General features: G+C 38.9%; 1 protein-coding gene across 1 annotated transcript in view; it reads left to right on the top strand.

The window, feature by feature from the left end:
* Positions 1-14,414: 14,414 nt before the first annotated feature.
* The window catches only part of LOC100560615 (cytosolic phospholipase A2 epsilon), a 59,881-nt gene continuing 56,325 nt past the window's right edge, over positions 14,415-17,970 (top strand). The window contains exons 1-2 of the mRNA XM_003214565.4: positions 14,415-14,508; positions 14,814-14,846. Of these exons, the coding sequence (XP_003214613.1) occupies positions 14,482-14,508; positions 14,814-14,846 (60 nt within the window). The 5' untranslated portion in view covers positions 14,415-14,481. The remainder of the gene's footprint in view (positions 14,509-14,813; positions 14,847-17,970) is intronic.

Raw genomic sequence — 17,970 nt, forward strand, 5'->3', positions numbered from 1 at the left:
TTCCTGCTGGAGATAAGATAATTTGCTAAGCTAACTCCTTGAGAGACAAGAGCCTAAAAGTATTGTATTCCAAAGTTTAAAAGCTGCACTGTAATACTGTGCTGAAAGAGGCAGGTCGTTACAAAAGACTATGAATATGCATGCTACTGACCATGCCTGATAGGAGGCTTGATCCAGATGTCTCCAATCCAGAAGATGTATAGTTGCAAGGACTTTAATTGAACTAAGATTCAGAAGAATAATAATTGGATTAAAAGACACTGTTTTCCTCTTATGTTTGAGGTTTAACTATACCTATCCCCACCACCACCCATCTTGGCAGATTCCTATAAGCAGCACTCTCCGGAATAGTTGTTTTGTCTACAGAACTGAACGGCCTTGAACGGCCTTGAGCAAGAAGGAGGAGAGAGAAGGAGAGGAAAAGGAAAAAAAAGTCAAGATCTAGATACAAAAAGGAGTGGGGAAAAAAATGGATAAACGCTCCCCCAAAGTGACGGGGCCGGGGATGAAAGGCCTGATATCATCTTATGCCACAGTCCCTGCAGCATCTGAAAAAATAAAAAAACAAGTCTCCACAGCAGCAGCAGCAGCAGCACCAGACCAAACCCTCCTGGAGATTAGATCAATGTTTGAAAATCTGACACAAGCAATAGGAGCAGTGCAGCAGGACTTACAAAAAAATTGCTAATAGGCAAGACCAAATGGACAATAAACTTGCGAAACTGGACAAAGACCAAAAATCTGTTAAAAAAAGAGTGGAAAGACTGGAAGAGCAGAGTCAAACCTATGAAGACCACCATGAACAGGTCTTAGATGCCATAGCGATGCAAGAATTGAAAGCCTGTGAGTGCTCTTTGAGGATACGAGGTCTTAAGGAGGGCCTGGAAAGAGAAAGTCTCATCTCTTTCATTGCTAATATGTTGGCAGGGCTGCTGAAAGAGCAAGATCTGGACATTATTCATGCTTCAATTTCGTCTTGTTTCAGAATCAACTCAGCCTTCGCAAGACAAAAAAAAGTACCTAGGGACTGTATAGTACAATTTGTTGCCAAAACATTTAAGGAGATAGTGCTGAAAAAACAATATGAAACCCCAATTGTGATTGAGGGAAAGAAAATATTAATGATGAAGGAGATCCCGGGAAGGCTTCTTAGAAAAAGGAAAGAATTCAATGCACTGGTGGTTAAACTGAAGAACAAAGGCACCCCCTTTCGTTGGCTCTTCCCAAAGGGTGTCTCCTTCTACCATAAGTCAAAGAGACACTATATTACAGATGCAGGGAAGGTTGAACAGTTCCTAAGGAAATATGCCCAGGACTTTCCGGGGGGAGAACAACAGCTTGCAGGCGATGAGAGCCAGGGGCACAGAAGGGGTAAAGGGGTGCCACAGGAAAGGAAAGAGCGAAAGCAGAAGGAGCAGGAGGAAAATGAGAAGGAGGGCACCCAGACAGATGAAGAAAAAGAAGAGGAAGATGAAGTTGAAGAAGTGGAAGAAGATGAAAAAAGTGGGGGAACAGACTAACAAATAAAGGGACATTAAGAGTAATGAACTGATTATTGGGAAATACAATATGTTTCTTTTGCTGACTGGGATGGGGAAAAGGTGGGGGGATGGGATTGAGTAGATTCAAATGTCTGTACAAAATTTAAAAATCATGTCTTGTAACATTAACGGTTTGAATAATGGCTATAAACGTAAGAAAGTGGTTCATTTCTTGCAGAAAATCAAATCAGACATAGTGTGTTTGGTTGAGACACATCTGATATACAAGGATAGTCACCTGTTAAAAAGAGAAAGGCTGGGCCATTTATTCACAGCATGTAACAGTAAAAAGACCAATGGAGTACTCTTCTATATAAAAAAAGATCTGGCACCAGAGAAAATATTCTGTGATGAGGATGGCAGAATATTAATAATTAAAGTATATATACAAAAAGCCCCGGTACTATTAGTTGGAGTCTACGCACCAAACAACAAACAAAAACTGTTCTATAAAAAATTGACACGTATATTAGCAGAATATGGGGAAAAGGAAATGTTATGGATGGGGGATTTTAATGGAGTCATGGTGCCCAAAGAGGACAGAGATAGTAAAGTTAAAAAGGACAGGAAGGAAGGCTGACTCCCAGGATCCTTCCTAAGGGAAATTCAGTATTGGGAACTTTATGATATCTGGAGAGTCCACAATCCAACAAGGAAAGAGTATTCATACTATTCACATAGACATGGCACATCCTCAAGAATTGATCTGATATTTGGCACTAAGGAACTAGTGGGTAAAACAGAGAAGATTGAATTATTACCAAGAGTATTAGCCGACCATAATCCGATATTAATGAAATTAAGAGTGGGATATAAAAGAAACAGAGCCTGGAGAATGAATGATTATATTTTGAAAATCAAGTCACATAGGGAAAAAATTAGAATGGGGATTAATAATTACTTTAAGGACAATGCTAAAGAAGAAATGAAGGAGGGAATAGTCTGGGATGCTGGTAAAGCAGTAATTAGAGGGTTATTGATACAACAAAACTCGATCTGGTACAAAGGAAAAAATAAGGCCCAACTGGAGTTGTTATCAAAAATCAGGACAAAGGAATTAGAAATAGAAAAAGAAAAAGGTACAAAGACAAGACTACAAGGTGAACTAAAAAAATTGCACCAACAATACGAACAGCTAATTGCTAGTGAAATAGAAAGGAAAGTTATGTATAATAGATACAACTTTTTTGAAAATGCAAACAAACCAGGGAAATTATTAGCTTGGCAAATAAAAGATGCAAAGAAAAAACCATTGATAATGAGGATAAAAAATAAAGGAGAAACTGTCACCGATTCACAACAGATACAAAAACTATTCGAAGAATATTATGCCAACTTATACAAAAAAACTCAGGGGGAGATTAAGACAATCTCCCAGTATGTGGAGGAGACAAACTTAGAACAAATTTCAGAAGCAATGAAAGCTGACGTAGACAAACAAATTACACCAGAGGAAGTAATCAGGACAATAAATATGGCTAAAGTAAATAAGTCCCCTGGGGCAGATGGACTTTCAACCCTATACTATAAAACGTTTAAGGAAGAGCTAGTACCACAGTTGGTATCAGTGATGAATGTGGTCTTGAAAAAGGGGGAACTTCCAGAATCTTGGAAGGAATCCATAATTGTTTTAGTCCCTAAACAGGATAAAGATTTAGACTTAATTAAAAATTATAGACCAATATCATTGCTGAACTGCGATTACAAAATATTTGCCACTATATTGGCAAATAGAATTAAGCAAGCTCTAGCACAGATCATTCATAAAGACCAGGTGGGGTTTCTCCCAGGAAGACAAGTAAATCAAAACATCAGACTGATATTGAACACCCTGGAAGTAGCAGAAAAAGACCCAAATAGAGATTTGGCATTGTTCTTTATTGATGCAGAAAAAGCCTTTGACCATGTTAGATGGGATTATTTGGAAAAAGTGTTAGAAAAATTTGAAGTTGGCCACCAATTCAAAAGGGCAGTAGGGGCTATATACACTAATCAAAGAGCAAGGTTAAACATCAATGGTCAACTATCAGATTACATCGACATACAAAAAGGGACCAGACAAGGTTGCCCGCTGTCCCCACTATTATTTATTATGGGTCTGGAAATCTTAAATGTCAGAATAAGAGAAGAGAAGGAAATTACGGGTTTAAAGATCAGTGACCAAGAACTAAAAATTAGGGCTTATGCAGACGATATAGTCTGTATTCTAACTAACCCACTACAAAGTATTAAAAAAGTATTGGACATTATTCAAAGACATGGTGACATAACAGGATTTATTATAAACAAGGAAAAATCTAAGTTTTTAGTAAAAAATATAGATGCTAAAAGCTGTAAGAAACTGGAGGCCGCAGCAGACTGCGAGGTGATCCCAAAAGTAAAATATTTAGGTATATGGGTCACAAACAAAAATATCAATTTATTCCAGGATAATTACGTCAAAGTATGGGAAGACATTAAAAAAGATCTTACTAGATGGCAAACAATCCCACTAACATGGATGGGCAGAATTGCAGTAATAAAGATGATGGTACTCCCCAAAATGCTATTCCTGTTTCAAAATATACCCATTATCAAAGGAATAAATTTTTTTGAGAAATTGAAAAGAAAGATTACAGATTTTATTTGGGCTGGAAAAAGAGCGAGGATAGCATACCGGAATTTAATTGATGATAAAGGAAGAGGGGGGCTAAGCTTACCCGATCTAAGGACCTATTACGAGGCTGCAGCTCTGTCCTGGATGAAGGAATGGATAAAATTAGAAAATAAGACCCTATTAAATTTGGAAGGATATGAATTAAGATTCGGCTGGCATGCATATGTATGGTACGATGGAGACAAATTAAATAAAGACTTTAATAAACATATAATTAGAGGGGGACTATTAGACATTTGGAAAAAATATAGAAAAGGTATGGAACCGAAAACACCCCTTTGGTTGAGGCCATTAGAAGCAGTTATAAGACCAGCCTTAAGTGTAGAAACAAGAACATATAAAGAATACCTTATTAGAGAAAATGAAGAATGGAAATTAAAAGGGCGGGAAGAATTGGAGATTAATGATTGGTTTCGATATCACCAATTGCATGAAAGATATAAAAAAGATATGAGGGTTGGTTTCGCAACTAAAAAATCAGAACTGGAAAGAATATGGGAAAAGGGAAATAAAGGGTTAATATCCAGATTATACAAATACATATTAAGTTATAATATGGAGGATAATACAGTCAAGACAGTAATGATATCCTGGGCCAAGGACCTAGGTAGGCCAATAGAATTGGATAACTGGGAGTACCTATGGAACAAAGAATTCAAATTCACAATATCTGGATCAATTAGGGAGAATCAATATAAAATGTTTTATAGATGCTATATCACCCCAGCAACATTGGCAAAAATAGATAAATCACAACAAGGTATTTGCTGGAGGTGTAGGAAACAGAAAGGGACATTCATCCACATGTGGTGGACGTGTATGACCATACAGGCATTTTGGGACAAGGTAATTAAAGAGACTAATAAAATGCTACATAATAAGATTAAAAAAAGCCCAGGATTGTGTCTATTAGGTCTACATAGAGAAAACAATAACCAAAAGGACCAAGAAATATACCAATATAGCTTTGCGGCAGCAAGATTGACCATAGCCAAAGACTGGAAAGGGGAAAAAGGTTTAACTAAAAAGGATTGGAGAGAAAGAATGCGGGAATATATGCTAATGGCCAAACTTACCAACAATAGGAAGAACAAAAGTAATGAGGACTTTTTAGAAACATGGAAGCTGGCCATAGCATATCTGAATAAGGAGTCAGTAACATAGAGGAGTTCCATTAGGAATTTAGGGTTACTATTAACAAGGATATATAAATTGGCTTAAAGGCTTCATAGTGCTTCAGGGTTGGAAGTCATGGTGAAGGGTGCACGGGTGTGGGGAAGGGGTTTTATTTTATGTGGGATAGGGGTTTTGGGTGCGTGCAGGGTTTGTTGTGTGTAATACGTTGTATGTTTTTGTTTTGTTTGAATGTTAGAGTAAACTCTTATATTTAATTTCTAAAAAAAAATAAAAATGAATAAATTAATAGAAATCTTTAAAAAAAAAGTCAACCCAAAAAACTTAACTCAAGTTATCCATGGGTCAACGTGAGTAGTGTACCTAAAAAGGAACAATCACTTTCTTTGAGTAGAGTGGCAAAAGGCAAGACATTTGTCTTGGAAGTACCTTAAAAAACCCCCACAAGAAAGCATTAGTGCTTTCCACTTTCTACACATAGTTTTGACTTGACTTATACACGAATATATATGTTGGGTTTTCTTTCCTATAAACTTTTAATCAAATAAGATAGTAGATTTTGAATGTGACTTTTGAAACCCAAGACATTCTCAGGTTTTGTTTTGAAATCTGACATGAAGATGTCTTTCAACCAAATTGTTTTTACTTATTGTTGTCATAATTCATTTTTTTTATCAATAGCAGCCCTAATTGCATGCTTATTGCTGCTACAAAGAAACACTTTGGGTAGCAGAACGCGGCAGCTCATTTGGCTGAGGCCAGGTAGGGTAATGGAGGAATATCACCAGGTCTCTTTCATCAAAATATGTGACTATATGGCCTGGGGGAAGCAAGCATTTGTTATTCATTTAACATTCTTTGTTCTTTGTCACCTTTACTTTGCCCACAGATGTTCTTCCCGAAGTAGGAGAATGGTATCATATGTCTTTTCAGGGTTGATTCACATAGCTTACTTGACTGCAGCATTGAGCAATATATTCCATTAGTGAAGGAAATGATTTAATTTTAAAGATAAGCATCCTATGTTACACTCAATGTTCCTGAATGAAGCAAGTTCACACCTTCAAGTGTTAAGTAATCAAAAGATGGGAAGGCTTACTCCTATGCTTCTCAGATGGGTATGTATCTGCTGAGCCTCTATGGCAGTGGTTCTCAACCTGTGGGTCTCCAGGTGTTTTGGCCTACAACTCCCAGAAATCCCAGCCAGTTTACCAGCTGTTAAAATTTTGGGGAGTTGAAAGTTAAAACACCTGGGGACCCACAGGTTGAGAACCACGGCTCTATGGCCAGCTACTGTCACTCCAGGATGAAGTCTTGTGATGCCATTGCTATCACAAGACTGAAAGCAAGATCTGGCTGAATTCCTCCCTTTCTCTTTCTTCACTTTGCTGCCACTTGGCTACTCCATCTTGTTTGATTGGCATAATGGGCACAGGCCATTCATCCTCACCTAGTGGCCCTCTGCCTCACAGCTGGCTTGGTTGCCAGCATGGTGGACATATAGTCCACACCTTATCCTATTGGGACATACTTGTAGGTGCATGTTTGCCTTCCTCTGTCTCATAGTGACCATCCACCCTAACCAATGGTCACCACTATGATGGCCATGTAGTGCCCACCCCCATATCACATGGCAAGGTGAGATGCAGGAAGATTATCTCCATTCTCCTCCTCATTGCATTCATGATTATCATTTTTTTTCCATTTTAAATAATGGTTTATAAGCATCTCTTTGACTCCATGTCATCCTGCACTATATGTCTTCACAGGTGGTTTGCAGGACTTTCATTTTGGAATTTAAGCTTTTTAATTAACAAACAATAGAAATACCGGTAAGCAATCTGGAAAGCTTTACATTATGTAGATATGACTATTGTTGCCTTACGCAGAGATAAGTACTAGCTTGTTCTGTGGGCATTGCATAATATTGCACTCTCTGGGGAAAAAATGAGTTGTACTTGAACAAACAGTTATGAATATACATTGTCAAACTGTGTAAAATGGGTTTTTATTTTTCTGTCCACCAAAACTAATACTATGAAATTCTGCAAAGGTAATAAAGCTGCATCCAAGTAAGTGTGCCAAGAATGAATTACCATATATACTCGAGTATAAGTTGAATTTTCAGCCCTTTTTTGGCTGAAAAAGCCTTCCTCAGCTTATACTCGAGTATATAGGTAATCAGAGTTGGATAGTCTTATCTTATTAAAGCCTTCTTATTATCTTAAATTACAGATTTATGTAAATATTCAAAAGCATTTAACCTACTGATGCCTCAATTAATGTAATTTTATTGGTATCTATTTTTATTTTTGAAATTTACCAGTAGCTGCTGCATTTCCCACCCTTGTCTAATCCTTTCGTCAATAAGTTTTCCCAGTTTTTTTGTAATAAAATTAGGTGCCTTTTCAGATCGAGTTATACTTGAGTTTATACGGTAGTTGAGCTGTTGAAGCAGATAGAAGAAATAAGACAGATTTGCTGAATAGCATGAAGCTAAAATTGTTCACAGCTATTTTTGTAGGCACATCAGCATTTCTTTTCTTGGGGAAGAAACATGTTTAGCTGGTTCTTTGTGTTTTGATGTAATACTTTTTATTGTGTTGCCAAAGTAGAAATCTATAATTATGCTAAGTTATTGATGTATAAAGAGAATATAAGAGGCCATGCTGGATTTGAGGATGATTTTTAACATAAGCAATGGTGTGGGACAGGCACATTAAGCTGTAATCCTGTAATCGCTTACTGGAAATAAGTCCCACTAAGTAGATTGAGAACATGAATGTATGTTACTAACATTTACAGACACACCTTTAGACAAAAAAATTCCTTTGTACAAAGTCTTCTTTTTTTTGGTACCACTCCACAATTGCAGCTAGGTTTAGATATGACAGTTTTCCTGGCTGTCTTTTTAAATACATCAGCTCTGTATGAAGAAGGAAAACACAAACCTTCCATGACAGTGGGTTGCTATGAGTTTTCCGGGCTGTATGGCCATATTGCCTCCTGCAAAGGATTGTTACCTTCATGTGATGCTGGAGCTTGGACACCTCGATGATACCATGAGCTAAACCCATGATGATGCCATGAGGGACACCCAAGAGGGGAAGGTCATGACAGAGAGGTCAGACAAAATACAATCCCTAGGGAAGGTAGTGGCAATCACACTGGCAACAAAGGTCCACATAGTTAAAGCAATGGTATTTCCCATAGTAACCTGTAGATGTGAGAACTGGACCATAAGGAAGGCTGTGTGAAGGAAGATAGATGCTTTTGAACTCTGGTGTTGGAGGAAAATTCTTTTTTTTAAATAAAATTTTATTGCAAACATTTACTAACAGTGTGAATTACAGTGAGGTGACATGTATTTGAGAATAGTGAAAAACAAAAACCATACCGCACGCCAAACAATTACTGGACATAAACAGAAAGAGGGAAAGAAACAACAAGAAAAAAAATCAGGAAAAAAACCCCAATGCATAATGAACATAAACCGGACCCAACAAACACCGTTACATAGTTACGTAAACATAACATACACCTTTAAAATTGACTTCTATTATGTGGTGGTTCCTGTAATATTCCCTTGGTACTCCCAGTACCCTTAGATCTCCTATCTTGTTTATGCATCAGTTCTTTGTTCTTTATTCTGAGACAGTTATATAGCCCTTGTTGGAAGAAAATTCTGAGGGTGCCTTGGACTGCAAGAAGATCCAACCAGTCCATACTCCTGGAAGTAATCTTGACTGCTCACTGGAGAGAATAATATTAGAGGCAAAGATGAAGTATTTTGGCCACATAATGAGAAGACAGGAAAGCTTGGAGAAGAGAATGATGCTGGGGAAAATGGAAGGAAAAAGGAAGAGGGGTTGACCAAGGACAAGATGGGTGAAGTGACTGACTTGACCTTGAAGGAGCTGGGCGTGACAATGGCTGACAGGGAGCTCTGGCGTGGGCTGGTCACGAGTTGGAAGTGACTGAATGAATAAACAACAAGCATTATCTACTGATATCTCACCCACATCTATGGCAGGCATCCTCAGAGGTTGTGACAGACCTCACAACCTCTGAGGATGCCTGCCATAGATGTGGGTGAAGCATCAGGAGATAATGTTTCTGGAACATGGCCATACAGCCCGGAAAACTCACAGCAACCCAGTGATTCCAGCCATGAAAGCCTTCAACTTTCATGACAGACTTGTTGGGAGCTCTTTTTCTTTTGGTGGCAAGTGAAATGGGCATTTGAAGTGGAAGAAGAAGCTAAAATAGATTTTAGATGGAATACTTTGTTCCCTTTACAGAAACTCTCAGACTGGTTTGGTAATTTGTTTCTTGGTTTTCCATGTCTATCACAAAACATTCAGCTTCCATTATGCTCTGTTTTCAGAGCACAGCAGGCATGTAGCCGGGTGGGGGTGGGGTGGGGGGCTTGAGGGGCTTCAGCCCCCCCCCCAAATTTTCAGGGTGGTCCGTGAGAAGGCCTTACATTTATTATTTAAACTGTAATGTTTATTCATATCATGATCTGATCACCATGCTCAATATATCCCATATGCATGGGGGTATTGGGATAACCATACGAAAGGTTTGCTAGGGTAGACCCTCTCCCGAACCAAAATCCCAGCCCCTCCCGAAACAAAATCCTGGCTACGGCCTGGAGCACAGAAACACTCTTTGTCCTATATTACAAACCAATATGTAATAATGGGAAGAATGTTTTCATGGAAGCTTTCAGGACAACTAAGTCCTGTGAAAGTTGATCAAAACATAATGTTTTCATTGCATTGTACTCCCATAATGAGTATTTAATTCAATGTTACAAAAACTCCCAAACATTTTCAAAGATGTAATGATTTCAAACTTAATGACTTTAAACTGCTTCTGTACTGGTACTGTACTGAATGCTTGGTGTGTCACAATGTAAATGCTGTTGTTATCTTTTCCTACCATTAGTCACTAACATAGCAATGCATTTTGTCAGAGTGTCCTCACCAAAATCCTGCAGTCTTTGTCTTCTGGTATGTAAGCACTTGTGATATGTGCCTTGTCAGGTGATTTTCTGCACACAGGTCACTTAAAGCTATTTGATGTGTATCATATTAGTAGAGTCACTGTCACCCTACTGAACAGAGATTAGTCAAGGATGTTATGGAATGTTTAATGCTAGCTGGATGTTTTTCAGGGCCGAGTTCATTAAAAATTAAATTTACTGCAATTGAAAAGTCAAAATATTAAAATAAAAAATAGTTACATAGAAATTTGACTTGATGACAAAATTCCGACATGCGAATACTTTGAGTCTTAAAGAATGATGCTAAAAGAAGATTGCTTAAACTATGTTGGCATGCTGTGGTTGTATTCCTTCAAGGCATTCCTGACACTAGGTTTTCTTGGCTGGTATTGTTCATGGGGGATTTGCCTTTGCTGTTCTCTATGGCAGACAGAATGTGATTTGCTCAAGACAATCCAATGGGTTTGCATGGCCAATCTGGGATTTGAACCCTGGTCTCCCAATGCCCTTAGTCCAACACTCAAACCACTATATCATCCTGGCTGTAATGTTTCTTCCACTGTATTAATGTGACCTATGCTGGTTTGGGGCTTTGGGAAAGTTTCTTATTAATATAGTTAATATAGAATTTGCCAAAATTGACTTGCAGACCACAATAGCTTGTGGAGTAATAAATTTGTTAGCTGCTAAGGTACTTGAAGTCTATTTCTTGACTTCACACTGTTCATACAAGATATGACTGTTTTGAGTTTTGGATCATCAGTGATTCGGATTCTGTTCAAGAATCTATGGCCAATGAGGTCTCAATGCATAATATAAATAAATAAATGAATAAATAAATACATAATCTCGAAGAAGCATTGACGAAATGATCTTCCACCATCAACTTTGCTGGACCGGCCACATTGTTCGAATACCCAATCACCATCTTCCAAATGAGTCACTTTACTCTCAACTCAAGAATGGAAAATGGAATGTTAGTGGACAGCAAAAGAGATTTAAAGATGGGCTTAAAGCTAACCTTAAAAATGGTGGCACAGACACCAAGAACCGAGAAGCCCTGATTCTTGAGTGTTCTAGCTGGAGGTCAGCTGTTACCAACAGTGCTGCGGATTTTGAAGAGGTATGAATAGAGGGTGAAAGAGAGAAACTTGTGAAGAGTAAGGTGCATCAAGCCAACCCTTGTTGGGACCACTTTTCATCTGGAAACAGATGTCCTCACTGCGAAAAAATATGCAGATCCAGAATAGTTCTCTATAGTCATTTATGGACCCACTGCCAAGACTCTACAATTGGAAGGCAATCATACGCAGCCACGAGTGATAGCCTATTATGATGGCATAATGACATAATGTGTCATATTTCAAGTAATGTCATTTCATGTGACCCTGCTATTGAGATCCAATGTATTGCAATTTCATTCAAATGTTTTGTTTGGAATTAGTTCCAGAGCACTATTTATCTAGGAGTCACAGTGTCTTTCTTTTCACAGAGAGACTGAATCCCCCTTTTCACATTTTCCTCTCAGCCCACAGCTACAAATAGAAATCCACACCATTAAAACACAGACAAGTGAAATATTTATTTATTTATTTATTTATTCATTTACTGCTTTTATATCCCACCCTTCTCACTCAAAAGGGGACTCAGGGTGGCTCACAAAAGAAGGCACAATTCGATGCCAAATATACATGCATAAGTAAAACCATCATATAAATTAAAACAAATAATTAAAACATATTAGTCATAAGACAAGTTAGTTAAAACCAAGCTGGTATTTACTAACAACCTCATCACAAACGCCGATGGATTCGCCATGTATCATGGCAAATCCATGGGGTCCTAGTGGGGTGCATGAAGAACCTGTCACTCCATGCTTTACATCACGTGACTCACCTAAGACCCTATCACATGGGAGGAAGCATTGCCATCCTGCTTACCCCATTGTCTTGTAGTCAACACAGGAAGCTTCCTGTGTTGCCACAGTTGTGAAATATGCTGCTTGCTCTCCCCTTTGCCGATGGAGCCCAGCCGGACGTATGTGTGTATTGTGTAATGGGCTCTATCGGGAAAGGGCAGAGCAAGCAGTGTGCAACAGGGAAAGGAGCCTGTCTGATTAGGTGGAAAGGCAATAAAAAATCTGTAAACTAGAGTCACACATTGTGGCTATTTCTTTTTCATGATTACTGTGTATTTAGCACTTTAGGTAATACTTTAGCATCCTGAAAGTCCTCCAGTTCTCACATGCTGGGCAGCTGCTGCTGCAAGTGACAGGGGTCTGTTCATCTGTTTATCTGAAATCAGCTGATAGACCTTGTTACCTCATCTCCTGAGAATAATCACTAGTGTGAGAGGGAATTGTAACAGATTCTTTGCTTCTGAATGTTACAAAAGAAATTGCTAGTGGAAGGGAGTGAAAAGTTGCTGCTTGAGAAAGATACAGTCCTCTGTCACTTGCAGCAGCTGTTCTCAGTAAACAAGGATCGGAGGCAACTGAGCTGGAAGACACTATTTAGCTATATAGGAAAGACAAAGACTCACAGCCATTAGAATATACTAGAAAGAGAGAGAAACACCCAAAGGTCTGTCAAAAGCAAAAGAAAGGACACCATGGAGATTGTCAGTCTGGGGTGTCTAAGGAAGGAATTCATCTCCTGTGTACTGGTGTACAGAGATATCTAGGTAGAGGCAGGCTCATATGAGAGAATGTGATCCTTCAAATGCCCTGGATCCAGGCATATGCAGCTTTATAGGTCACAACTTAAATTTTGACTTGTGCCTGGAAACAACCTGCTAGTAGAGTTGCTGTAAGAAACGAATTGTATGGTCCTTATAAATAGAACTGGTGAGTAGAATGATAGCGTCTTTGGACCAGCTAAACTTTCTGAGCACTCTTGAAGGCAGCCTGAGGTAGAGCTCATTACAGTAATCGAAGCAGGATGTAACTAAGGCATGTGTCATCCTAGCCAGATCTAATGGCTGTAGGAAAGGGAGCGACTAGCACACAAGCTTTGACACTGCAAATGTACTTCTGGGTGCTGTAAATGTTAGCTTCAAGGCTTTCTTGTTTCATGATAACAGACTAAAATGACTAAAATCTTAATTCACCCAACCTCAATTCCATCCTGGAACTGCAGGACATTGTAATATAAGTGTGACTAGAAGACGAAAACCTAGGCACAATTCAGACAAAGTATACACTTCTAAACCCCCAGGGAAATGCCTGTTGAATGAAATCAGTGGAGCCCAAAGTCCTAACTTTTATCTGAATTGGATATATTATAGTTGTCTACAAGTTAGGAATATATTTGTACTATTAAATAAATGTTCCCGCTTCTCCAAGAAATGGAGGGAAAAATCCCCTTTCTTTGTTTAATTTGAGAGAAAACTAGATATCCCATAGTTGGCAGCACCTCCGCTGATCTGGCAATGGATGTGTCTAGACCCTAGACCAGTGGTTCTCAACCTGTGGATCCCTAGGTGTTTCTGGCCTACAACTCTCAGAAATCCAAACCAGTTTACCAGCTGTTAGGATTTCTGGGAGTTAAAGGTCAAAACATCTGGGGACCCATAGGTTGAGAACCACTGCCCTAGACAGATCCTCCATCTCAAGGTCCTTTGTCTTCAACCAACTCCCAGCTCTCAGCCTCTTGTCTGGCTAGGAGTGGCTGTTGTACAACCTTCCAGATGTTGTTGAACTACAACTCCCAGCAACTTTAGCCAGTGATAAAGTATTTTAGGAATGACAGTTCAACACCATCTAGGACTGCTTGATCCCATTCCCTACCCTGGCTCTCAACCTCTGTTTGTTGAAATTACAGAACTATCCTGTGCTGTTAATAGTTTAGTGCCCAGATATAGGAGATTGGCCAGGCTATACAGTCACAATAAACTAGTCCCTTACGTCACATCTACAGTAACATAAGAGTTTTGGCTTCCATTAACGCAGATATTTAGGTTAATCAGACTGAGGAAAAGAAGGAGGGACTCTTTATACTCTTTGGAATTCAAAGTGGGTGGAGTAATGAGTCATTTTTTAAACACCTGCTTTTCTGCTTCAGCCAAAGGCACTGTCAGTCAGGAACTGTATCCATTGTGTTCCACATCAAGCAACTGGATTATATGTAGCAGGTACTGCCATGGGAACAACTATAAGCTCACCTGGGGTAAGTACACCTAAATAAATCAACACAAAGTTAACTTTTAAAAAGCTGGGTGAGAAGCCTGGGTTGGGTGTTTGAAATGAATACGTCGGGACATAATGACAAAATCATAAACAATTTCCCTAGAGGCATTGTTCTTTGTGTGGCTTTTATTTGGTTTTTATTCTTGTGGTACACCAAGCCTGACAGCTAGATTGCAATCCATGCACTCAGTTAACAAAGTTTAGGAATATTTGTGTGTTTGTAGAAGTGGTACTTATGACAGCACCAAATTGTGACTTTAAATATATGATTTCTTTTTTCTTTAGGGACATCCCAACAATGCAGAAAGGGGAAGGCAGGTATGTACAATACAGATTCGTACTATTCATGGTAATTTTGTTGTCATACTTTTGGCTATTCTTATTCCAAATGATAGGCAGTAGGCAATATGCTGCTTTTAAAACGTACAAAGGTATGAGAAATGCCACTGAGAATCTCATAGATGGCTCAGGATTTAGCAATGGGAGTGGTAAAAGAAGAGTAAGGTAAAGGTAAAGGTTTCCCCTTACGTTAAGTCCAGTCATGTCTGACTTTGGGGGTTGGTGCTCATCTCCATTTCTAAGCCGAAGAGCTGGCGTTGTCCGTAGACACCTCCAAGGTCATGTGGCCGGCATGACTGCATGGAGTGCCGTTACCTTCCCGCCGGAGCGGTACCTATTGATCTACTCACATTGGCATGTTTTCGAACTGCTAGGTTGGCAGAAGCTGGAACTAACAGTGGGTGCTCATTCCACTCCCGGGATTTGAACCTGTGACCTTTCAGTCTGCAAGTTCAGCAGCTCAGTGCTTTAACACACTTTGCCACCGGGGCTCCTAAAAGAAGAGTATTACATGCTAAATAAGTATTCTGTCCTCCCAAACATAATGTTTCTCCAGTTCCTGAATTTGTTTATAGCATTGCAGTAATTTTTTTTTAAAAAAAATCAGTTGAGTGTTTAGGCATCCAAAGAAAGGGGGAGGAAGAGTTACCAAGGGAATGCAAAGACAACAAACCCAAAACCTCATATATATGAACAATTTTAAATGACTCACTTTCTGCAATGCTAGAAGGAAAATTTCCAGTGAGGGGCAGAATTCTTATGGGGGCAGAACAATGGTCTTCTATAGCTACACCCATGTTCTTGTGTTCAGTGTATTAAGTTGGTGACTGAAGTGTGCATAGGGACCTCATCACACTTACTAAAATAAGCATCCTAGGAAACTTTGAGCTTTCTTCAGGGACGGAGCCCTACATCAACCATCACATGGCATTGTGTGGCTTCTAGAGGAGGCTCCACCCCCAACTGAGGTGGAAGCATCCTTGGATGCTTCTCCCCAAACAAAGAGGCCTTTCTGTGTTGTTCTGGCTCTAATGGACCCAGCCTACTTCTACCCTCTTTGGGCAGTGCCTCCTCGGTGTGATGGGGAAAGCGTTGCTGTGCCGGAGAGGTGTGTGGAGCAACAGAGTGCCCTTGTGCCTGCTGTTTTACAGGTGAAACGGCACCTAATCCTCCATGTGATTAGGTGGCCAGATATCCTATCTTGTCTTTCACTGTACAATCATTATTCCTAGCTTCCCATATCCCAATTAAACTTCAGGAGAGGGTACTATAAAGAAAAGCCTCCTTTGCACCTTTTTCAGACTAGGCAGATTTGGCAGCCACTGGAAGAAGCTGGGAGTTGAAAAGCAATAAAGTCATATGTAATAGAAATAAATAAAATAGATACTTCACTGTAAATTTTTTTCTATATAATCTATTGCATGCGCTTATATGTGTGTATTATAGCAGAAATACAACCATGTGTTATATTTATAATCAAGAAATCTTACCATATAGAGGAAGTCACTGAGTTACAAACATCCAACTTAGAAATGACTCATGGTTAAGAACGAGGGTGAGAGAAATCTACACCTTGGAAGGGAAATTCATTCCTGGAAGAGTTAACATAGGGAAACAGAGTCTCAAATGAAGCTTTATCACCAAGTCTTGTTTCCACAGCAAGTCAAATTTTTCAAAATCCAATTATTACAGGGACAGAAAATGAGTTGAAATCTTCCGAACAGGGGCACAGACAGCAAAACAATCACCACAGGGGTGCTAACCCCTTCCTATGTTAGACAAAGCTCTCTATATATCTATATCTATATCTAACTGGAGTTAAGAGTTAAAGTTTAGTATGGAGAAGTCAACCCAGTTTTTCTGGAATGATTTTTTGACTAAAATTTCTAGACTTATACATGTGTATATAGGATAAATGTAAAATGCAGGATGTGCTTTAAGGTCAAATCCTTTTTAACCTTAATCTGACTGACAGTCTGGACTCTGCTCTCATAGTTCAGAGGCAGAGTATGTGATTTGCTCCTCAGAATTGCTCCTATTTGATCTGGATTTAATGGTATATCAAATTAATTTGGGACAAAGCATGGTTTACCTGCTTTGTCTTGAATTAATCCTCTTTTACTGGAGGCGTCGTTTGGATGCCTCCAGTAAAAGTCTGACAGGACCTGTATTTTGGCCCTGTCTGGAAGGGCCCTGAGTGAGTATGGTACAGTACCTCACTAGGAGTAAGGATCACTCAAAGTGAACTATTAGCATTTAAGATTACAATCCTTTACAAATCAGAATATATCCTGATGTATATATTTCTGTGGGACATGTTTCTGTGATGTATATCAAATTTCATTTCATGTATGCATTGCAAATATAAATGACAGCCAGGCATCTGAGAGGACCTGTGGTCCCCCTCAAATCATATCCATGTTACAAAAGGTTACATCTGCTGAATTTCTAGCTGTCACAATCCTATTTACAGGCACAGAAATATTGGAAGGAGCAAAAATTGTCCTCAAAAATGTCACTTTCTTCTTGATCTGTAAATTCACGCACCACATTATGAGGTAGTTGTGCTTTAAACAAGATACTACAGTCTATAAGTATTAAACACAATTTTTTTTGAAAAATATTCAAAACTGGGTTTTTTTGGGTGTTGAGGAACGATGACAAGAAGAATCCTGGACTGAAGAGGCTCTTCATAGTTAGGACTTATTCAGAATAACATTCATATGGGGCTATTTGGAGCAGAGGTGATGATTTTCTATGCAGAAAACAGCTTTTTCTCTTTGAAATATAATGTCCTCTTTCCTGCATAGAAAATCCTGTTTTCTATGCAAATTAAACATATGCAAAATTTATGCAGAACGAAACACCGATTACAACATTATTTACACAAGAATTAATATTTCTGTGTTTTAATACTATCTTCCACGTGAAACAGCTTGTGTCTTTCACAGAAAATACTCATTCCTGCTCACAACAAGCATGTACAATTTTTCATGAAATAAGTCCCAAATTGCCAGTAGCCTTTGAAGTGTGTTTTTAGAAGATTTTCTCACAGTGTGAACTGCTGAAATGGCTACCTTTGAGAAGAAATTTAGTGAAGAAC

The sequence above is a fragment of the Anolis carolinensis genome, chromosome 1, assembly GCF_035594765.1.
Source record: "Anolis carolinensis isolate JA03-04 chromosome 1, rAnoCar3.1.pri, whole genome shotgun sequence".
Taxonomy (NCBI): domain Eukaryota; kingdom Metazoa; phylum Chordata; class Lepidosauria; order Squamata; family Dactyloidae; genus Anolis; species Anolis carolinensis.